The 23,841-nt window shown below is 42.1% G+C and overlaps 1 protein-coding gene across 1 annotated transcript; it reads left to right on the forward strand.

Annotated features, from left to right (window-relative positions):
* The first annotated feature begins 594 nt into the window (after window positions 1-594).
* Window positions 595-21,050, forward strand: LOC116289013 (laminin subunit beta-2). Its single transcript, XM_089024564.1, has 15 exons — window positions 595-1,722; window positions 2,013-2,180; window positions 3,087-3,260; window positions 3,409-3,618; window positions 4,294-4,956; window positions 5,183-5,329; window positions 13,665-13,913; window positions 14,688-14,857; window positions 15,149-15,527; window positions 15,898-16,119; window positions 16,965-17,132; window positions 17,431-17,898; window positions 18,515-18,825; window positions 19,316-19,798; window positions 20,358-21,050. Exons 1-15 carry the CDS (start codon window positions 720-722, stop codon window positions 20,859-20,861), a joined length of 5,319 nt encoding a protein of 1,772 aa, XP_088880690.1. The 5' UTR covers window positions 595-719; the 3' UTR covers window positions 20,862-21,050.
* The last annotated feature ends 2,791 nt before the right edge of the window (window positions 21,051-23,841 follow it).

Consider the following 23,841-nt stretch of genomic DNA (forward strand, 5'->3'; position numbering starts at 1 on the left):
GCGGGAAAATAAAATTTTCAATTTTTAAAAAGAAAAAAAACGTGGCTGAATTCGAAATTTTATTCTTCATTTCGAGGTCGTTCATCCACAATTTAATTTAAATTTCTCTATTTTTCTTTACTTACGACAAGAAGTATGCCTCTCAGTACATCCTTGCGGTTTTTCTGCTATTTTTGGCGGTGGAATCGTCGTGAAGGTTCGAATTATCCATGGCTGCTTTCCAAGTACCTGCCCAACCACAATACACGACAGGATCTTAAGGGATATTTGTGCTGAGCAGGTATTTTGACACATTCACAATATTCATGTATTATTTTCATATAATCATATTGCTGTTCGTGGAATGGGGTATTAATTTTAACCTCAAATCATAGTCCTAATATTAAGTTCAAATCTTTTAAGAGTTAAAAGTTTACTTCGTTAATGAAATCTTTTGTTTTTTGTTCATGCGTAACATTAGTTTTTAAACGTTAATTTGTTTAACTTGTTTTGTCGACCAATATTATGAATTATATATCAGCGTTGACTTGCCACAAAGTAATTATATGCAAGTATGCTTTAGTTTCTACAAGCTTTGCAAGCTTTGCAAAGAACTGTGCACGAAGTTCGATGTAAACCAGACTTTTGAACGCTTTTTAAAGCAGTACGACGTATATCCTCAATGAGGCTTACTTCTGTTCACTTTGAGAGCATTTTTTGAGTACAATTTGAGTTCAAAAATGTCTAAGTCGTTTTTTTTGACTGTGTGGTTTTTAGTACTTGGTAGCTGTTTTTGGGTGTCTCATGGACAAATCTGCAAGTTTGATAGCTGCTATAATTCCAGTGGAAATGCTATCCCTTGTGTTCCTTCGCCAGTTTCTATCTCACTGAAGCGCAATGTTTCCGTCACCAACACTTGTGGAAACAGCAGATCAGAATATTGTGAACTTTCTGGTCCATGTCCTACAGATGATGGAAAGTACCTGTACTGCGATGCTAGCAGCAGTGAAGAGAAACATCCTAAGAGCTACCTTGTTGATAATGAAGAACCCCAGAAATACACATGGTGGCAGTCACAGAACTGGTTCGAGACCAATCAACTTGGACTCACTAATACAAACAATCCTCTAAAAGTTAATATTACTTTGTCGTTTGGAAAAAGTTACCATATATCAGGGCATGTTCAGGTCACATTCTACACAGAGCGACCAAAAGCTATGTTTATTGAGAAATCTACTGACGATGGCCATACTTGGCAACCCATGCAGTATTTTGCTAGTAGATGTGACAACTCTTACAACATGGAGGCTTCAAATTCACCTGATGCCAGTGATCCATTTAAAGTTGAATGTACTGAAAGATATAGCCTTCCGAATCCACGCAAGTTAGGCAAAGTTGTGTTTGACAGTGGATCAAGGTATCATGTATGTGACTACCAAACCCCAAAAGTACAGGACTATCTCCTTGCCACAAATGTGCGAATTAGGTTAGAGTACCCTGCTACTGATGGGTTAGAAAAACTTGGGGGCAACCTAAAGAGATACTACTATGCAATATCGGATATTGAAATCACAGGGCGCTGCAACTGCAATGGACATGCAAGGTTTTGTACTGGTTCTCTAATGAATAGGGAGTGTTCCTGTGAGCATAATACCATGGGAAGGGACTGTGAGGTTTGTAAGCCACTGTTTAACAACCGTCCTTGGTCACCTGCGAACAAAACTCATGGAAATGAATGTCAAGGTAATCAAATCTAATAATGTAGATGAATTTTGCTTTTTATAAGCATAACAGTAAAATGTTTAATGCTATCACACATAGAAATAAAATAATAAAAAGAGCCTGATTTCACAGCTGTGTTCGTCAGAATGATAAAGCAGCTTGATATTCATTCTGCAGTTTATTGAATTCCTTATTTAGCTTTGCTGGATCAAAATTCCTTGGAAGCTTACTGTAAAAGAATCAACCTACACTCTTTATCTTAATGTTTTATTTGGTGCTGTGTCATTCAAATATTGTTGACTCATATTTAGAGTGTCAGTGTAATGGCCGTGGTACAAGCTGTATCTATAATAGTACACTAGGATATGGATTATGTAAGGGTTGTCGAAACAACACAGAAGGAGACCACTGCGATAAGTGTGTTGATAAGTTCTTCAGAGATCTAGCCAAGCCTTTGAATGATGCTGGTGCATGTGTTGGTGAGTTTGTATTCCTCTCTTAACATTTTTGTGTTTATTGTGAAAACAAATAAGAGGATAGTTCATTTTTTCAGTTTGAACTCACAGCACCACTGCTGTTAGAGCAGTTTTCGTATGACTGTGAAAAGCGTAAGTGTGACATGCCGTGACTGTGATGCTTTCTAGAATTTTAATTGGCTGATATTTTTCACATGCAATATGATTGGTCTTGCATTGGCGTGACCATGTCCACGCTGTGTTTATGCCGTGTTCTGGGTATTTGATTGGATGGAGAGTAAATTCTTGTGCAATGTGATTGGTATTGCGTATCCATTGCTATATCACGACCGTGTTCGTGCCGTGAACTTTTCACAGTCATATAGAAAACTGCACTATTGGGGTGGTGAATATTGATAACATATTGAATATTGATTTTTTTTTCAAAACAATGGTACTGGGCAGGAACCCAAGTTATAGGACAATGAGCAAAAGTATGACCACATTAATTTTAGCGTATTCGCATACTTCTGTGCACTGGCTTTTTGTATCACGCAAGATTTTACACACCTTATTTGGTAAAACCAGACAGCTTCGCATTGAAATGTGTCTTTTTAACACACAAAAACCAGTTGCTTAGAAGTATGCGAATACACTAAATCTGGTCCCATAAGATGGGGACTGTTTTGGCCCTGTTTCAAACATGACTACACTTCCAGAGGTGTTGGGTACTGGGTATCCCCTCCCCTCCCTCTAAATCTGGTCTTGTCAGATAGGAACTGTTATGACCTCATCTCTAAACATGATTACACTCCCAGAGGTAGTGGGCACTGGGTATCCCCAACCCTCCCCCCTAAACTGTTTGGACTTCTTCTCTAAATATTAAAAGCCACCTTTTTTTTGTACCTGCTTGTGTTTGTTTCTCTACAGCTTGTGACTGCTTTCCTGATGGCATTGTTAATAATGGCAGCTGTCTTCAAAATGCTACATCTACAGAAAAGATTGGACAATGTACATGTAAACCCAATGTGTATGGACGGAAATGTGATCAGTGTAAACCAGGACACTGGGGGTTTACTATCCCTCCTTTGGGAGAATGCCAAGGTTTGCATGTCTTTAACATTATACTCCTAAACATTTTTGATAGTAATGTGTGATAATACACCAATCCTGCATGTAACACTGTTATACATTGTTTACATGATAAACACAGGGTAACCATCTCATATCTGTTAATTAATTTTCTTCCCAGACTGTAACTGTACCAGCTTTGGCACTAGAGGAGGGAGTATTGAGTGTAACCAAATGAATGGACAGTGTACCTGTAAGGAGACGACACAGGGCCAACACTGTAATGAATGTAAATTTGGTTATCATGGATTCCCTCAAGGAGAAGCTGAGGAGTGCAAGAAGTGTTCTTGTGACTTGGGTGGAGCTTTTCCTGGGTGTGATAAGCAAACAGGTGGGTAGGTTAATTCACCATTTTCCATACATCGGTTCACTGGTCAAACACAAAGGGCTCAAGCGAGGCGCCAAGGTGCTTTCAAAGGGTTATTCAAATTTGAACCTTGCAACCTTGACTGAATTCTTTGTGCTTGACCAGTGAATCAATGCATGGAAAATGGTGAATCAATGGTGGTGTAGTTGTATTGCTCTTGCTTCTCACCTCTGAGGCATCAGGTTCGAATCATGGAATAAGCATAACATATTCTAGTAGAGATTGTCCAGTTTCCATTGATTTGAAGGTTTTTTTCTCTGGGTTGTCTGGTTTTCCCCTTTTCTCAACCAAACCAAACATGCTAAATTTAAATTTGATGCATGAGTTATATGTAACTATGCCCTGACCTCGGATCAGCCAAAAAGTTGTTTCAGGGTTCAATCTGTGTGAGTTAGCTGTTCCCTGACTTAGACCAGCCCAGAGGTTGTTTTAGGGTTCAATCTGTGAGTTAGCCGTGCCCTGACTTAGATCAGCCCAGAGGTTGTTTCAGGGTTTAATCTGTGAGTTAGCCATGCCTTGACTTAGATCACTAGCCCAGAGGTTGTTTCAGCATTCTGTCAGTTAACTATGCCCTGACTTAGAACAGCTCAGAGGTTGTTTCAGTCAATTTACCACATTTTTTAAACCCTCTTTTTTTAGGAGCATGCCATTGCCGACAGGGAGTGGAAGGCCAATTATGCACCAGTGCTGTCAATGGTACCTTCTACCCTGCACTAGATTATCTACTACTTGAAGCAGAATCAGCCATGGGAAATTATGTTACCCTTACCCCTGCTAATGGCTTTGGGTCTGCCTACACTGGGCGTGGCTATGCTCAATTGTCCTCCGGCCAACATGTCCATTTCAATCTTGTGAACGTCAAAGTAGGCCATCAGTACTTTGCTATTGTGCGATATACTTTTCCTGGCCAGTGCTCACTAAATAATACAGAATTGGAATTTAAGGTTCATGGTCCAGGCTTACATAACAATTATACAGTAATGTTGGCTGATCTGAAAAAGGGCTCTGGACAGGCCTGGAGAATGCCTGGACTTTTACCACTTGTGAAGGGAATGGATTATAATTTTACTGTGACATATCATTCTAATGTCACCAGCGACTGTAAAATCCAGGTAGATTCTCTTATTCTTGTTCCTCACATCAATGGAACCAGAGTCTTCACCTTGTCCAGCAACCATGTACAGAGTGCACTATCAGATTGCGTCAATTCTAGGATTGCTGTGTCCAGAATGGATAGTGAACAGGCTAACTGCACCAGTCTTGTGTTCTCAGCAAGCACAGAAATCTATAATGGAACCCTTGGTAAGTTCTTAATACTAACTTTAACTCAGTTTGGCTGTAAATAGTTCCTCTATTTAAAAACATTCGTCATTCATGTAATTTGTTTTGGTTGATTGTTATAGACTAGTAAGTTGTTATTTCTGAAAGAAAGTCAATGGCAGCCATTATTGAATTCAATAATGTCTGCAAAAAAAATAAGTAATTATTATCAATCACTAATTCATAATTATGCCGTTTATCGTTTCAGAATGTGACTGTGATCCCAAAGGAAGCTTTAACCCATCCCAGTGTTCACCCTATGGTGGTCAGTGCAGGTGTAAGCCTGGCGTAGGGGGACGCAGATGTGATCAGTGTCTGACGGGGTATTATTCCTTCACTGATTCTGGATGTACAAGTAAGAGTTGGAAAACTGTCTTTCTAATGCAAGGGCGGATCCAGGGGGAGGGTCGGGGGGGTTGCGACTCCCCTGTCATTCCTGAGGGCAAATGGGCTTCTATGGTGGTCAGTGCAGGTGTAAGCCTGGCGTAGGGGGACGCCGATGTGATCAGTGTCTGACGGGGTATTATTCCTTCACTGATTCTGAATGTACAAGTAAGAGTTGGAAAACTGTCTTTCTAATGCAAGGGCGGATCCAGGAGGAGGGTCGGGGGGGTCGCAACCCCCCTGTCATTCCTGAGGGCAAATGGGCTTCTTGTGGTAAAAATGCGACTGGGGCTCCTTTGCCCACAAAATTTACCCCTGAGACCCCCCCTTCAAAAAACCCTGGATCCGCCCTTGTAATGTCAATGTTTTTATCTTCCTAAGAATGATATGTATAGGGATGGTAGTATGATATTGCAGGGCTCAAAAGGGAAAATTGATAATGAAAAAAAAGAAAGCTGGACAGCAAAGTCGAGATGTTTTATTGAACACACACGCACACATTCTCGTAAAGCATTTGCAAATCAACCAATCAAAAAGCTAGATTTATGAGAATTATTATATAATTCATGTAAATGGCTATCTAGTGTCGCGTTTGTGTGAGACACAAAACTAGTACGGCATTTCGTGACTAAGTCTTTATGTAAATATTAGAGTGTGTGACGAAATGTTCATGTAACCAGATAGTAGTTTTGTAACCAGAGATATATAGGGATATATTCTTACACACATGTACTGAGCATAGATCTCAAAGAAAGAAGCAGTAAATATAAGTTCCAGCAAAAACGTGTCAACTATTGGTTCGAACGGGATCAAAAGTACCGTGTGTAACATTTTGGCGACCCTGCCAGGACCGCTAATCGAGGAATTTCTCGTAAAAAGGCGGTTCTCTAGACCTGGAAGACGATTGACCTCGTGGTCAAAGAAGTTGATGTTGTGTTGGACGCACATGGATACGAAATTAGCGTTCCTTTGAATGCTTTCATCGCAAATAAGTCAAGCATTCCCTTCGTATGGTACTGAAGACTTGATGTACGTGGCCTAAGAGGAATTAATGTCCGTTTGAACGCCAGAAAACTTTAGAGAACGTGGTTTTGCAAGATGTGGTGTGGTGTAATAACAGACCAAGCCGGCTACGATGGATTTTGATTTAGAGGCTCAGCAGTTGAGATTGGAGCAAGAAATTTTAAATTTGTCGCTAGAACGCTTGCAGGAGTTAGCAGAACACCTCAAGGTGCCTTGTGAAGATGAAGGAAAACTAAAGTTATCGAGGAAAATACGGAGGACAGTCGAAGAAGTAATAGAGAGCTCAGAGGACAAACAGTTAGTCATTGAAGACATCGGCAAATTCACCAAGGAGAGCAACACAGCGCAGAAGGATGCTGAATACGACAAAGCGAAGAAAGAACTAGAGAAGATGCAAGAGAACTTCAAGAAGATGATGGAGGATTACCAGAAGCAAATCAACGAAGCAAACGAAAAGTTGGTATCTCTACAACCAGATAACAAATCATCAAAACAGGAAGCAATCGAACCGGTATGTACTCTTAGTGACGTAGGCGTCGTAGATGTACGAAATGCACTCAGGCGCGATTTTCGTATCATTGGTATGATTGGAGGAGATACGCACAAAGACCGCTTGTCTCTCGTAAGTCTCTTGAGGCAAATCGAGGTTGGTCTTAAGAACAAATACAGCGAGACAGAAGTAATCGAAGGCGTGATCAGAGCGATTAGTCCATCACTTAAATTAAGATCTTATTTAGAAATGATGCCAGCGCTAACGATAGGAAAACTTGAGCAGATTCTAAAAGCACATTATAAACAGAAATCTAGTACAGAGCTTTACCAAGAATTGACAACGGCATGTCAGGCTGCGAAGGAGTCTCCGCAAGATTTTCTAATTAGAGTCATGGATTTGCGCCAACAAGTTCTCTTTGCATCGCAAACGAACGAAGGAACTGTTAAGTATGACTCTGCGTTAGTAAATGGTTTATTTCGCCACGTGATCGAGACCGGCCTGCAGTCGGAATCCATACGCACAAAGCTTCGGCCACATCTGTTAAACGCTGACGCTAGTGACGAAGAGCTAATGGAGAAATTAAATGCTGCGGCGTCGGAAGAGTCTGAGCGCATGAGTAAGCTGAGTCCTGGGTCACGCAAAGCGCTCGTTAATCAAATTCACGCTCCTGTCGAACAAAACGATAGAAAAATACCAGCGCCAAAGAACCATGGCAGTGGGAAAGCACAGAGTGAAGATAGCTACATGGCAACGCTCAAGGCTCTTCAGGCTGAAGTGGCTGCAATTCGATCGGATTTAAATAAACCGCGCGAAAGAAGGAAGGAAGAGAGGAATGTTCGCCGTTGCACTAAATGTGAAGAAAACAACGCTGAAAGTTGTAGTCATTGTTTTAAATGTGGATCGGGTGAACACTTCGCGCGGGGTTGCAAAACAAAGTCGGGAAACTCCCGACGGCTACGCCCGGGGGACAGGGAGTAGTCCGGGAAAACAAAGAGTCCCATGTGTGCGTGTCGTGCGGAGTACAAGGGAAACAAGAAACAGTCATACTTTGTTCGGGATGCGAAAGTGTTAATTACTGTTCAAGTGCGTGTAAGTTTGCACATTGGAATGAGCACAAAACACTTTGCAATGCAATAGGCTATCTCACCCAGCAAGAGAATGAAGAGATGAGAGAACAAGGATTTTACCGCACACACCTCACGCCAGGACAACTCACCAAAGTTGTTAATTTGGTGGGGAAGAAATGCATGATAACTTGTTTGTTAAATGGTCGCAAAACTGATGCATTATGGGATACTGGGGCTCAGGTTTCTATCCTCCCCAAAGACTGGATTGACAAACAAATGGATGGGACTACCGTGCGTAAAATAGGGGAACTTTTAGATGGGCAAAATCTAAACCTGACAGCGGCCAACGGTACCCCTTTCCCATTTGAGGGTTGGGTCGAAATAGACTTTGAGCTTTTGTCAGGAGGAGAGGGAGCTAAAGTCAAAGTTCCTTTCTTGGTTTCACGAGACCAATTAGACACACCTATTATTGGGTACAATGTTATCGCAGAACTTGTTAAACGTGAAGGGGAAACAAAGGACGGAATAGTAGACAGTATGGCGGCGACAATGACTCATCTGAAAAGAAGCGACGTAGAAGGGCTAGTGAGTACGCTGCGCGCGGTTGATCCATACTGCGAACTTGCCGATTTAAAACTTGCAAGCGAGACATTGTAATACCCAAAAAGCAAGCAACAATTATAAAGTGCTCAGCAAAGGTTGGTCCGACTGAGGGTAAGATTCCAGTTTTGTTTGAACCAGACCCCCAAGCCTCGTGGCCGAGTGAAATAAATGTACCAGAATCTGTAGTGACTATCTCGGGAGGCTCATCCAGTCGCGTGAAAATCAGTGTCGAGAACCACTCTGACCATGACGTACGTATTAAGGGCCACACTGTTCTCGGTAGCCTCTACCAAGTACGGTCGGTGACACCTGTCGAGGTAACACGGAGGGATCTACCATGTCAACAAGCGACACCACCCAGCGAAACGGATTTTAGCGCCGAGGAAATCTCCCACCTACCTAGCGTAGACGGCCTGACAGACGAGCAAAAGAACATCGCTCTGAGCATGCTCAAAGAAGAGGCCCACAGTTTCTCCCAAGACGACAACGACATCGGCTGTGCTGAAGAGCTGCAAATGTCTATCAACCTGTCAGACACCAGACCAGTCCAGAAAACGTACACAGCAATCCCGAGACCTCTGTATCCTGAGGTAAAACAGTACGTGGAGGACCTTCTAAACCGTGGCTGGATACGACACTCGAGATCCTCTTACTCTTCACCAGTAGTGTGCGTTCGTAAGAAGGATGGCAGCCTACGTCTGTGTGTCGACTATCGTCAGCTGAACGAGCGCACAGTTCCAGACCGACACCCACTGCCGCGTGTGCAGACAACTCTAGAGAACCTTGGAGGGAACAGCTGGTTCTCGTTGTTGGACCAAGGAAAAGCCTATCACCAAGGATTCATCCATCCATCTTGTCGAAACCTTACAGCATTCGTGACTCCATGGGGCCTCTATGAATGGGTTAGAATTCCTTTTGGTTTAATGACAGCGCCTGCTGAGTTCCAACGATTCATGGAAGGCTGTCTCCACGACATGCGAGATGACTGTTGCGTCCCCTACATCGATGACGTCATCGTGTACAGTAGGACTTTTGAGGACCATGTCGAGCACATCCGACAGGTTCTACGTCGTTTACGATCCCATGGTATTAAGTTAAAACCTGCTAAGTGTAAGCTGTTTCAAAGAGAAGTCCGTTACCTGGGACAAATCGTATCCGCAGAAGGATATAAACCCGACCCATCGAACGTTGCCGCAGTACTAGTACTGAAAAACTCGCAACCCAAAACAGTCGGGGATGTAAGAAAACTTCTCGGGCTGGTCGGATATTATCGGCGATATATTCAGGACTTCTCAAGGATTGCGTGTCCTCTGTTTGAACTCCTACAAGGACGAAACGAAACTAGCACACCAGAACAGTGCAAGAAAACGTTCCGCCGTGGAAAACGAAGTCAGCCTGCCGTTTCGTCCTCGCAACCAGTAACCTGGGCAGCCAAGCATCAGGAAGCCTTAGAGAAGCTGCTGAATTGTTTGGCTACACCACCCATACTTGGTTATCCAGACTACAACACGTCGTTTGTACTGCACACAGATGCATCAAAGGAGGGATTAGGAGCCGTGCTCTATCAAAGGCAGAACGGTATTATGCGAGTGATAGGGTATGGTTCGCGGGCACTCACGAAGGCTGAGAAGAATTACAACTTACATTCAGGCAAACTAGAATTCCTAGCATTAAAATGGGCTATTTGTAACCATTTCCGCGAATATCTCTATTACGCACCGCAGTTTACCGTCTACACAGACAACAATCCCCTTACGTATGTACTGTCGACAGCTAAATTGAACGCGACCGGCCAACGTTGGGTAGCAGAACTTGCTGATTTCAGGTTTTCAATCAAGTATCGCCCAGGTAGCGTAAATGGTGACGCCGATGCTCTCTCGAGAATGCCTCTTGACATCAACACCTACATGGAATCCTGCACAACCACGACAACGAGAGAAGACGTCTCAGCGGCCTTCAATGGACTCCATGCTCAAGAGAAAGGTGAAGCCGTCTGGATAGCAGCAGTGGGTGGTACTCTAATAACTCCAGATGAAGAAATGTTGAGTGGAGTGACAATTAACGGCCTCCCAACAGATACCATTTTGGAAGCTCAACGACAAGACCCAGCAATAGGACGCGTACTAGCCATGAAGACTGAAGGACGCTGCCCCACAGTCAGAGAGATGAGGAGGGAGCAACCACAGACAAAATCTCTGGTTCGACACTGGAATAAACTACATATAGACGACTGTGGACTACTACGCCGACATATTGGAGAGTATAAACAGCTTGTACTTCCTCCACAATACCACAACTTAGTGTTCAAGGAACTCCACAAGGATATGGGACATTTAGGGGCAGAGAGGGTTGTACACCTCGCACGTGAACGAGTCTTCTGGCCAAACATGGAGAGAGACATCACTCATTTTGTATCTCACGTATGCGAATGTATCAAGCAACGCAAACCGAATCGAGAGACTCGTGCTCCTCTGCAACCCATCAGCACATCCGCGCCTTTTGAACTAATCTCTGTGGACTACCTTCATCTAGAGCGCAGCGTGGGTGGTTATGAGTACATACTGGTAGTAGTCGATCACTTCACTCGCTTTGCGCAGGCATATGCAACTAGAAACAAATCAGCAGCAACTGCAGCTGAACGACTGTACAACGACTTCTTTCTCCGATTCGGATTTCCTGGTGCAATCGTACACGATCAAGGAAAGGAATTTGAGAACAAACTCTTTCAACAACTCCAGCGTCTATCAGGAACATCTCGAGTGCGGACGACTCCATATCACCCACAGTGCAATGGGAAAGCAGAGCGCTTCAATCGGACACTGCTGTCGATGTTAAGAACTTTGCCTGAAACCGCGAAAAGTAGATGGAAAGACTCGCTAAATAAAGTAGTGCACGCGTACAATTGTACTAAAAGCAGCTCAACTGGTTACTCGCCATTTTATTTGATGTTTGGCCGGACTCCAAGACTACCGATCGACATAATTCTCGGAACATCAAACAGAAAGGGAACATCCAGCTACACCGAGTTCGCTAAGAAATGGCACACAGCAATGCAGGAAGCATACCTGAAGGCAGCGAAAAATGCTGATATCTCTACCTCTAGAGGAAAGAAGAACTATGACCAGAAGGTTCACTACACACAGTTGCAGCCAGGTGACCGCGTTTTGGTCAGGAACCTCTCTGAACGTGGAGGGCCAGGAAAGCTTAGATCACATTGGGAGGACAAGGTTCATGTGGTAGTACAAAAGAGAGAGGGAATCCCGGTATACGTTGTGAGACCGGAAGGACGCCCAATCGACGGTAAAAGAAGAATACTCCACAGGAATCTACTCCTACCATGTGACTCACTTCCACTGGGCCACACCCAGCTACAAATGGAACAAAGGCAAGCAAACCAGAATCAAGATAGACCGGCCTTGACACAACCTCAGTTTCTAACTAATGACAGTCCATCTGATGACGAGTCAGAAGAACAGTTTAGAGGGTTTTTACCAAACGAACTGAATCCAGCAACTAATGAACGTGAACATAATGAGTCAGCGGAAACAGACCCCCCGCAAGAAGACCAGGTATCCCAGCAAGACAATCTACCTCAGGAAGACTACGCAAGCCATGACCAAGCTCAGAACCTTGAGGACGCTCAACCTCAGCTCATCACTGTAGGCGAACCTGACACAGAATTAGAAGCAGTTCCTCCTACAGAACCGGAAGGCAGACCAGTCCGCGAGAGACGCCCTCCACAGACGCTAACCTACAACACTCTTGGGACACCAATGACTAACTGGTACCATGCAAATGGTATCGCAGCTTACCCTTATTACGGAGGGACGTATCACTACCCCGCTCCTGCACACGGAGGGACCTTCATCAACCCACCAGTCTTGTCTAGACAAGGACAAGTTCAACAACCTTACAACCAACCTGTATACCCATGGACAGTGTATCGCCAACAGTTTAATGGCTACAACACTTACAACCCGCAGTACTAACAGATATATTTTTAGCATATTATTCTTATAGTTTATCAAAAAAATAAAAAAAACTGGAACGGGACTGTGTCAAATACACAATGATTAGTCAGGGACTACACACGTCCTACTACACGAAACATTAGAGAGACGACGTGCCCAGCGCCGGCGGACAAGAGAAGTCATATGGACTATAGAAAACGAGACAGCAATGAACTGATTGGGCCTGATCAACCCAATTCACTTGAACTCTATAATCTGTAGATAGTCTTTGAATAGTGTACACGTCTGATTTATGTTTAGTGTTTTGTCATGTCCAGGAGGACATCATTTTAAGTGGGGGAGTATGTGAGACACAAAACTAGTACGGCATTTCGTGACTAAGTCTTTATGTAAATATTAGAGTGTGTGACGAAATGTTCATGTAACCAGATAGTAGTTTTGTAACCAGAGATATATAGGGATATATTCTTACACACATGTACTGAGCATAGATCTCAAAGAAAGAAGCAGTAAATATAAGTTCCAGCAAAAACGTGTCAACTATTGGTTCGAACGGGATCAAAAGTACCGTGTGTAACATTTGTCTGATTACAACTGTGCAGCACAAAATAATTGAAGATTTCAATTCTTATGCTGCGACCTCACAGTCATAATGGACCCTTCTCAAAAAGAATTTGGATGCAAGGCAAACAAAAAATAAAAATAAATCACTTTTTCTTGACGGCATTTGTGGCATTTCTTTCATATTTCTATGTTAGCCTTGCATTCAAGAAAATTTGGAGAGGGATCTATTTCCCACGAAATAGTACATGCAATTGATCACATGGTGTCTGGACAAGGTGATAAGACACGCATGCAGGCATGCATAAGACACACATACACGCATGTATGCAGGCACTGGCATTTAACTGCGCCGTGCTCATATACCTTTTTTCATTGCAAGGTCTTCAGTTATATAATTTTTTTATTATAATTTCTCATTATCTCACTGGACTCTGAAGATGACTTCTGCTCAGATGGTCGAAACGTCAGCCACCACCACCAACAGTCTTTCTCAAGACTACACTCACCCGGACGATTACATTTCACACCAAACTTCAACACCTGGGTTCAAATTATTTACTCTTATTATTATTTCTGTTATACCAGAATGTGGATGTTCAGAAGCAGGTTCTCTTACGTCAGTCTGTGATGTTACCACTGGTTTGTGTCGGTGTAAACCCTATGTCCGGGGATCGAAATGTGACCAGTGCAAGCCCAATACCTTCAATGTGGACGGGAATTATCCCAAAGGATGTCAGTATTGCTTTGGCTATGGCCATGCAAGTGGATGTACCTCCGCCTCTGGTTTTGTTGCCACTAGGATTGAAACTGAGTTTACAACAAGAAGTAATCATGGTAAAAGTGTACACAAGTTGTATTAAATATATTTTTCATTTGCTTAGTACCTATTACTAGAATGAATCCCAGACAGTATTCTATTGCTTGGTATCAATCAGTTGAATCAACCTTGTGAATCTCATTACCAGCCTACAATCACAGACAGGCAGGCACTTCCTATCATGGTGCTATCAACCAGGGCCAGGTTGTATGAAGGATGGGTAGCGCTATCGGATGGATGAATCTTATTAGTGGATAAATGTATTGGATAACGGTATCGACTTATCCTATGGATAAACATTTATCAGTCGGATAGTACTATCCATCCTTTGTACAATGAGGCCCAGATAGTACACAGTAGTATGCAGTGACACTGAATAAAGGAATGAATGAATGAAATGAATGATGGATGGATGGATGGATGGATGGATGGATGGATGGATGGATGGATGGATGGATGGATGGATGGATGGATGGATGGATGGATGGATGGATGGATGGATGGATAGATGCATGCATGCATGGATGGATGGATGGATGGATGGATGGATGGATGGATAGATGCATGCATGGATGGATGGATGCATGCATGCATGCATGGATGGATGGATGGATGGATAAATGGATGGATGGATGAATGAATAAATGAATGTGAATGAATGAATGAGGGAGGGAGGGAACGAAGGAAGGAAGGAAGGAAAAATCACTGCGAGTTAGTAGGTGAGTTAATTGTCAGATAAATGAGTATTATTGATTGACAACTGATTTCGTTTCATTTCATTGTTCCTCTAGGATGGTCTACCGTAGATGAGCAAGACAATCCTGTCAGAAATCTCACCCTTCTAGCCAATGGAAGTCTTATAGTTTCACCTCCTCCCTCTCAAACTGTTGTCTATCTTTCTGCACCAGCTAATTTTCTTGGAGACAGATTATGGTCCTACAAACAGAGGCTTGAACTTGAAGTAAGTTATCAATTAAGAAAATATGAAAAGAAATTATACCAAGTTACTTATCACTGTAAGGAGACATGCGAGCGTGCCGTGACCGCGTAGTGTCGTGAACGTGCCATAGTGTGACTGTTTGATTGCGTGATTTAGCTGATGAACATTCCGCACGAGACAAAACGACTCCAAGCGAAATCCAGCTATGATCACCTTACTAAAAGCGTGAATGCAATATTTAATGTCACGCAAGATGGTCACGCAATGGGTGGTACAAAGCCATTTGCTGATAAGATCTTATTACTCTTTTAGATGGCCATTAGTCCTGGAGGTAACGAAATCTTTAAAGCTAGTGACGTCATGCTAGAAGGGCGTGGTCGTAATGTAACACTGTTTATGACACCCTCGCCATCACCTGATACGAATTCCTACCACGTGGTATTGGATGAAGAACACGTGACCCCGTCCAATTCTGTCACACCTTTTGAATTCCAGTCCATTCTCACTAATCTGACGTCAATCAAAGTGCGGGCACTTTACTTTCCGGGAGGCTCTGTATCTTTCAAAAGAATATCTCTCGCTCATGCTGTTAAGAACGAAACAGTTCCAGAAAACATGCAAGTGAGGTTTGCGGAAAATGCATCATGCCATCAGAATTACAGTGGACTCTCCTGCGAGACATGCGCACCAGGTATGAGACAACTCAAATCAGGGTTAGCCTCAAATTCGTGTAGAATATTGACATGTTCTATTGTAGGTCTGTGGAATTCAAAAAGTGTTTAAGTTGTGCATTCTTTACTGTTATTTGTAAAAATTCTGACGCTAAAGACCACAAAGATAGCTAAATAGAAAATTTATTTAAAACTATCCTGTTTTAATACGGGGCTACGTAAAAAAAATTCAGGTTGGGAATTGGTCATACATTTTACTTACAATTCACAAAATCCCAAGAGTTTTCTCCCTCTACCCCACCCCTTCCCCCTCTCCCCCACCCCTCCCCCCTTCCCCATGCCTGTAAAAATGAAAGGTTCCTTACGTTTTTCCTCTTCTCTTTCTTCCAGGCTACAAACGAGAGATTCTTGGTGACAGTCCTTTTGGTCGCTGTGTGTTATGCTCATGTAACGGACGCAGTACTCGGTGCCACCCGGATACCGGAGTGTGTACGAACTGTGAAGTAGGTACCTATGGTGACCGCTGTGAACACTGTACTAATAATGTGCAAGGTCCGGACTGTACCCGCTGTAAGACAGGCTACTGGGGACTCTCAAGGAGTGGTTGTAGAGGTACGATCTCTCCTTTGTTTATTTATTTCATAGCTAAGGAGTTTTATTTGGGATGCCTGATATAGATGGTAGATGGAATGGGGCCCAAACTAATGCACAGTCCCAGGTTGGCAGAGAAGAAAAAAAGCAAGGAAGGAAGTAAGGAAAGAAGGTGGGAACGATGGAAGGATGGAAGGAAGGTGGAAGAGGGAGGGAAGGAATGACGGAAGAAAGGTGGGAAGAGGGAGAGAAGGAATGACGGAAGAAAGGTGGGAAGAGGGAGGGAAGGAATGACGGAAGAAAGGTGGGAAGAGGGAGGGAAGGAATGACGGAAGAAAGGTGGGAAGAGGGAGAGAAGGAATGACGGAAGAAAGGTGGGAATGAACGACGGAAGGAATGATAGAAGAAAGGTGGTAAGGAAGGAGGGAAGAAAGTTGGGAAGGAAGGAGGGAAGGAAGAATGGAAGAAAAGTAGCAAGGACATAAGGAAAGCATGAAGGAAAAGAGGAAGGGAGGACAGAAGAAGAAAAAGAAGGGATGAGTGAGTGCGTGTACGAAGTATGAACGATTTCTTGTGGTCGTACCATATAATATATCGATATGAAAAAGCTTCAATAGACCCCTTGCATGTGACGTCAAAGCAGCTCAATCTGGAGGACAAAAGAAAAAAAATCCAATCTCCTGAGAATTGAAAACCTATCGTTTTGCCCTCCAAATCGAGCTGCATTCCAACGTGCTTCAAGAAGTGTATTCACTAGAGAATTAGACTTGAAGAGCCAAGTTCACTGTATTGGAGGAGCATGAAACAAGCTTTAACGACAATCCCACGCACATCTTCTTAGTTCTTATTCTTTTATTTACCTACAGCTTGCAACTGCAGCGCTATTGGTACCTTATATGGTAACACCTCATTGTGTGACGAGGTCACTGGTCAATGTTCTTGTAACGCGTCCATGAACGTGGAAGGTCGGGCATGCGACAGGTGTAAAGAGACAGCTTATAGTGTCTCTGGCAACAGTATTTCTGACTGCCGCGGTGAGTACCACTACCAACACGAGTGAAAAACGTCTGCGCATGCTCTGAATCCGTATGCCAATTAGTCAAAACATATGTAAATTTGATTTTCAAACATGCCTGATAGGTTGGACTTCACAAATTGCCAAAACTCAGTATCGATGCTTGAAACTAGGCTAATTCTTTGATATTGGACATACATGTGTTTTTGGAGGAAGGGGAGGATGTAATACTAGGGTATTAGCAACAATTATCTTCCTCTTCCCCCTCCCCATCCCCCACTGAATTAATTTATTGGTCTATATGTTTTTTGGTACAGAGTGTCCATCTTGCTACAAATTCATCCAATCAGATGTTCACAAACTAAGACCACAGGTAGCCCAAACACAAAACCTAATAACACGAATTGCACAGCATCCCGTGATGCTTTCCAACAAGAACTTCGCCCTGCGCTTCAACGAGTCTGTCCGAGAGGTCATCAGCCTAGTAGGACACGCTTCTGTTGCTGCTCAAAATGACAGCGCCTTCCGAGTACACTGGACAGCACTAGGCCAGGCTTTTGATTCGTTAGAATCACTAGTTAAGAATAATTTAAGTGAGACTGTGAACGCGTCGTCCTTGGTTGCATTGTCGGCTCGATCAAACTACCAAGTCATAAAAGAAACCATTACCAAGGTAGTTGGCCTTGTTAAGAAGGCTTACAGGGTGTTGAATACGACTGTCGATCAGAGGACAAGACTGGTTGGCGCACAGCTGGACTTGCTGAAAGAAATGGCCGTCAACTTGGGTATGTAGTGACCGGCTGAGACTAAACATCTTGTAATAACGATTCCAAATTCGGGTTCGACTCCTGACATCATATGTGACCAGGGTTTGTTAGGTCTCTCCCTTGATTCCAGGGGGTTTCTCAGGGTTCTTTGGTTTTCCTCTCGCTCCGCAAAACCTAATATGATCAGCTCAGAGGATGTTTCAGGGTTCGATGTGTGAGTTAGCCATGCCCTGACTTAGATCAGCCCAGAGGATGTTTCACGGTTCGATCTGTGAGTTAGCCATGCCCTGATTTAGATCAGCCCAGAGGTTGCTTCAGGGTTCACTCTGTTAGTTAGCCATGCCCTGATTTAGATCAACCCTGAGGATGTTTCAGGGTTTGTTGTGTGATTTAACCATGCCCTGACTTATAGTTTGAAAAGCCCAAAAGTTGGTTCATGGTTCGATAAAATTCGAAGACTTGTGCATTCCTTTATTCCCAACTTTCCGTTCTTCCATCCTTCTTTTCATCCAATCAGTCGAAATCTCAATAATCTGTCACACCTAGAAGTCTGAGCAATAAGAACAAAGAAGTGGTACACGTCGGAAGGATAAAATCAACGATTATTAATGCATATTATTTCGGTTTTAACCAGACAACCTTACCAGACAAGCTCTTCATCTGGAGAATTCAACCCTACACGCTAACACGACCATACATTCAGGATCGCAATACGCTGTTGCACGAGCTAACCTTACTGCAATAAACGCCCGCACTGTACAGGAAAGTGAAGACGAGTTAAGTCCCTACCTTGAACCTTTACTAAGGAACGCCACAGAAACAAAGCGTCTAGGTGAGAAAGCCGTTGCGGAGAGCCTGGAGAGACTAGAGAAAGCTAGTTCCTTGTTGAACCAGACGAGATCTCTTGCTTCAATGGCTGCAACACCGAATCCTGATAACACAAGGGTGAGTAAGATTAGTTCTATTAGAGACCTTTAGCGAGACGTTCTTGCTACAAAGGCGTTGAATGAGTCTATTAAGAATGCTAACGCTACTGGGGAACAGGAAAAACGCATGATTGAAATCGTCAAAGAGGTAAAGTTTAAAGTTTTATTTTCAATTAAATTGATATTTGAAACCTTTGGCCCGACTTTCTTGCTATGTACCGCAAACCTCAAACGGCTATACGACGTCAGGCGTTTCGTCAACTACGAGCAAGGCGACATAACGAAGTTGTTGCTTGAAGAGCCGCCATATTGAATTTCATTGATGCTAAGCGTTTCTCCGTGTTGCCGGGCGTGTTTCTTTGCCTCATCCCTAGCGGTTAGCGTGAACCTGATGCTAAAGGTCTCCTCCCCGCGTCGACGTAAAATCTACAAAATGTGGGCCAGTGAGTTCCTTCCTAAATAGAATATGAATACATAAGTGGTTGACCGTCATTTATTTTATTTTCTAGACTTTAAATGACTTGAATATGTACCTCAGCAACCTCGACGCAACCACAGCAAGATACCTGAACAATACTCGTACCATCTTTGAATCCAGTCGTCCTGTTGTGGCCCAGGTGAACTCGGCCGTCGTTCGTGCGCAAGATCTGGTATCGAAAGTCTCCCAGGTTGTAGAGAATTCCACAGCCCAAGCTGCCAGTGCAGAGTCGTCCAATCAGATTGCGAATAGTGCGATCAATCAAGCCAATCAAGTGCACCATGACGCGACATATATGTTAGATGTGATTAAGAATTTTGAAAGCGTCTCACACGAAGCGATTCTTAGAGCGAATGCGTCACTAAGCAAGACGGACACCTTGGAACAACAGCTCTCTGAAGTGATTGGTAATGCCTCGTCAATCAGCGTCGATGTTCAGGATTCGGTCAATGCTTCAATGCGTGCGATACAACTGGGAGGACTGTCTTACCATCTCGCTGATAATGAGTCTAAGGTAATTGATTTTGGAAGCAAGGGCGATGTAGGGTTACACTCGCCTCCCGCCTCTGGGGTCTCGGGTTCAATAGGCGTTTTTGACTTAAAAGCGTACTATTTTGCCATTTCAGACCCGTTGAGAATAAGATTCTTTGTTTGAGTTTTCATATTCATGTGTCTTCTCATGTGCAACCTTTAAATCTTGAAGAAATAGAAAACGCGTGCGCGTGCTGTGTGCAGTTACAAAGCACGCGTGGATTGGCAGAACACAAAAGAAGTGTTAAGAGAAGCACGACGCGTAGCGGAGTGCTTCTCGACACTTCTCGAGTGTTCTACCAATCCTGTGCTTTATAACTCCATACAGCACAGCAAGCAAGTTTTTTATTTTTTAAATAAAATGCAAACTACGATAACCGTTATTTTTGATAGGAATAACGCTACTGAAAATGCGCGCGCGTGCTGTGTGCTCTCATACAGCACGCGCTCCCAGCCAATCAGAAAGCGAGATTTAAAAAAAGTTATTTTACAAAGTTTCCAACCCACTATTTAATGTTCACTTCTTATTCAATCCTCTTTAGGTTATTTCAGAAGAATTTGTCCGCGTGAAGAAACTCGAGAACGATTCACACCAAGCAGACATTCTTCTTTCCAACCAATCCTTACGCGAATACATAAAACGTCATATCGAACCTAAAGAAAACACATGCCGCAACTTAACCAACAAAGCTACCAACCTCTCTACACAAGCCAACGCATTGCTACACCTTGCCAACGAAACGAACTCCAAAGCTCAACGCGTTGTGGAACAGACGCAAAGAGCACTCAACGAAAGTAAAGTTCTGGCCTTGGATGACCCGAACAACAGTATACCCGAGCTGAACCAAGCAATAGCCAAGGTACGAGAAAGTTTTGCCGCTCTTAATCTTACTGCTAATATTACACAGCTTAGGGATAGCATACAAATCCACAAAAGCAAGTTCCAGCAGAATCAGCTTAGGAAAAATACTTTGATGTTAGAGATCAAACGAGTAAGGCAGTTGATTGACTCGTTTAAAGAAGTCAACAGAGAATGCCAGAAATAGAGCTAATGATTCAGTACAATAAAAAACACAATTTTAGAAGCATAAGGCAGATACATTTTGTTAATTTGTTTTAAGATATTTACTGCTTTGGAGTCTAACTATAAAGTCCGCGAAAAAATAGGCTAAATTTAGGTTAGACAAGTCAAATACGCACGAAAAAAACTTTCTTAAACTTGGAGCATATCGCTAGGCTATAGAAAGGACGTTCCAAGAGAAAAATTACATGAAAAAAAAATTCCATTATTGCGTGAAATTCGTATGATTTTTATCTGGTTATTAATTCGCGTTGTGCAAATTCCAAAAAAAGGCGGGAAGGCGTGTCGTTCTGCGTCTCGAGTTTCTTTCTTCTTCTTTTTATATTATATATTTTTTATTTTTTGGACGGGAAAAAAGTTCAGTTCTCATTATTTCGAGTTGCTAGAGTATCATTCTCTTTAGTGGAATGCCGGTTACTGTATGTGTAGGACAGTCTAATAAAATATTTACATATGTAGATATAAATTTAAACTTTAAAATATAACAAAGAGAATGCTATAAATTATAAGAAGCGTTTCAGGGTTGAAGTTCATGTAGCTAAATTGATCATAACGAAGAGTTGTTGCTGGAAGAACGGCCATTCTAGTGATGTTGAGTGTTTCTCCGTGTTTGCGGGCGTTTTTCTGGGCCTGGTCCTTAGAGTTAGCGCTTAGCGGCAAACTCTGATGATAAAGGTATCTACAAAACAATAACAGAAACCACTGAACAGCAGCATCAAACAAACAACGATAAAAGCATTAAGCACAGCACAGAAGAGAGAAAATGACCACCGCTAACAACAACAAAACAATAGCAAAAACAGCAATAACGACAGACGAAGGAGTGCCGAAGACCGCACGATGATGGTCCGAAGCCGGAATTAGCTGTCGATTACAGCACGATGACACCAGGGGAAAACATTTGCGCATGCGTGCACTTCAGCACGTTTTCTAAGAATTTTGAAGAGTTTGAGTGAGAAAATGAATGTTTGTTTTTTTCAAGTATACAAAAAAGTTCAAGAGTATACTTTTGTCAAACCAAGATACTGTATTAACAAACACAATATGAAAGAATTAAGTTTCAAGCATGGACACTAAGTTTTGGCATTTCGTGAAGTCCAATTTATCAACCATGTTTGAAAGCAAAACTTACCGCGTATGTTTTGACTAATTCGCATACGGATTCAGAGCATGCGCAGACGTTTTTCACTCGTGCCCAGCACGACAGCATTTCAAAGACGTGTGAAATGTGGGAAAAGAATTTCTAGAGACTGGGAAAGACAGTAAACTTCACGAGCTTCTGGCTAGTACATGTGCTCCAACTACTGATTCGCTTCCGTAATTAACAAAGGTGTCCCTTAAATTAAGCTTGTATAACTCGTACCCAAGCTCAACTCTGTTATTGAAATAGAGAAGGCTTTGCAGTACGAGACTAAAAATACCAAGTTTTATGGTCAAGTCTGAAAATATTGAGCAGCAGAAAATAAAATTACGGTTAACATTTAAACTATCTAAATAAATTGGTCGAACTGGTTTTTGTCCAAAAGTCTTTATGCTGAGCCTATTTTTAATTCGTAAAAAAAAAATTAAAATGAATAAATTTTTTTTAATTCGTTTATTTTTCTTAATTCTGTCCATTTTCAAACCCAGACCTTTCTCATTAAAAAATCGAAGGTTCTGGGAATCACAAGGGTCTGGGTACGAGAATGAATTCTTTCAGTGTTGGTCGCCTATAAGCCTTTTCATAGTTTAAGAATTGATTCCACTGCGCATGCGATTTTATCCCGAATTTCTCACCTTCTTTTGTACTTAATCAAACAAAAGAAGGTGAGAAATTCGGGATAAAATCGCATGCGCAGTGGAATCGATTCTTAAACTATGAAAAGGCTTATTAAAGGGGCAATTGGATGAAAATCAATGAAAATTGGAAATGACTTGAAACTTGTTTAAACTTTTCTATATGGCCCAGATAGTAGCCAAGCAACATGTTTTCTTCGCAGTCAAAGGTGGCGGAAAAAATTTTTTATTCAGCATCTAAATTGTGAGTAAATGACGTCATTTACTCAACCCTATTGTTCTTTTCGCTTTTAACACAAAATATCTCAACAGCGAGTGGCTCCCTGGCTAAACTTTTCACTAATCTGATTTTCATAATTATAATTGAGTCATATTATTCTCAAATACATCAATTATTCGGACTTTCAAAAATCGGGACGTTTTCATCCAAGTGCCCCTTTAAATAATGAAAATAGGTGTAAATTAATCTAATTGATATGTACTAAAAGGCTTATGTTATGTAATGCTATGTTATGTAAGCTTATTATGTGCAAGCTAGTTTTGTTTCGTTGTATAAACTTATTGAAGTCAACTCCATTAATACAATAAAATAAAGTCTTTGATTTAAATAAAGTACTGAATTTTAAATAATATAAACGTCTCTTTTATTAAACTGATTTAACTCCTTTCTCTCACCGCTTAACCAAACATGTTATTTTATACTGGTCAAGGTCTCACAATAAAATAGCTGTATACAATCATGCAATTGAAAAGATATATGAAATAAGTTAAGAAAGGAAGGAAGGAAAGGAAAGGAAAAGAAGACGAGACAAGAGGAGAGAAGAGAAGAGAAGAGAAGAGAAGAGAAGAGAAAGACTGATTGAGAACCTTAGAAACACTGCTGCAACACTGCTGCCTTAAGTTTTTTTTTTTTTTTTTTTTTTTTTCTTTTCTTTTCATCTAATAGCCTGATAAACTCCATTGCAAAAGAAGGCAAATATATGATATTTATTCGTCGGTATACGGTGTTCACCCTACACCTGCCCGGCCCCCTTCGGTGCTAAAATCTAAACTGATATTTTCTCGCAATGGAATGTTGGACCAGCAAAACTTTTCATTATGCATGAATAACGACTCGATTCTTATTGAAGTATTCTTGAGTGCGGCACTCCTCTTAGACTATGAATACA

This window comes from Actinia tenebrosa, unplaced genomic scaffold (assembly GCF_029948245.1).
Source record: "Actinia tenebrosa isolate PJP-AT-01 unplaced genomic scaffold, QUT_ActTen_1.0 PGA_scaffold9__36_contigs__length_13948895, whole genome shotgun sequence".
Taxonomy (NCBI): Eukaryota; Metazoa; Cnidaria; class Anthozoa; order Actiniaria; family Actiniidae; genus Actinia; species Actinia tenebrosa.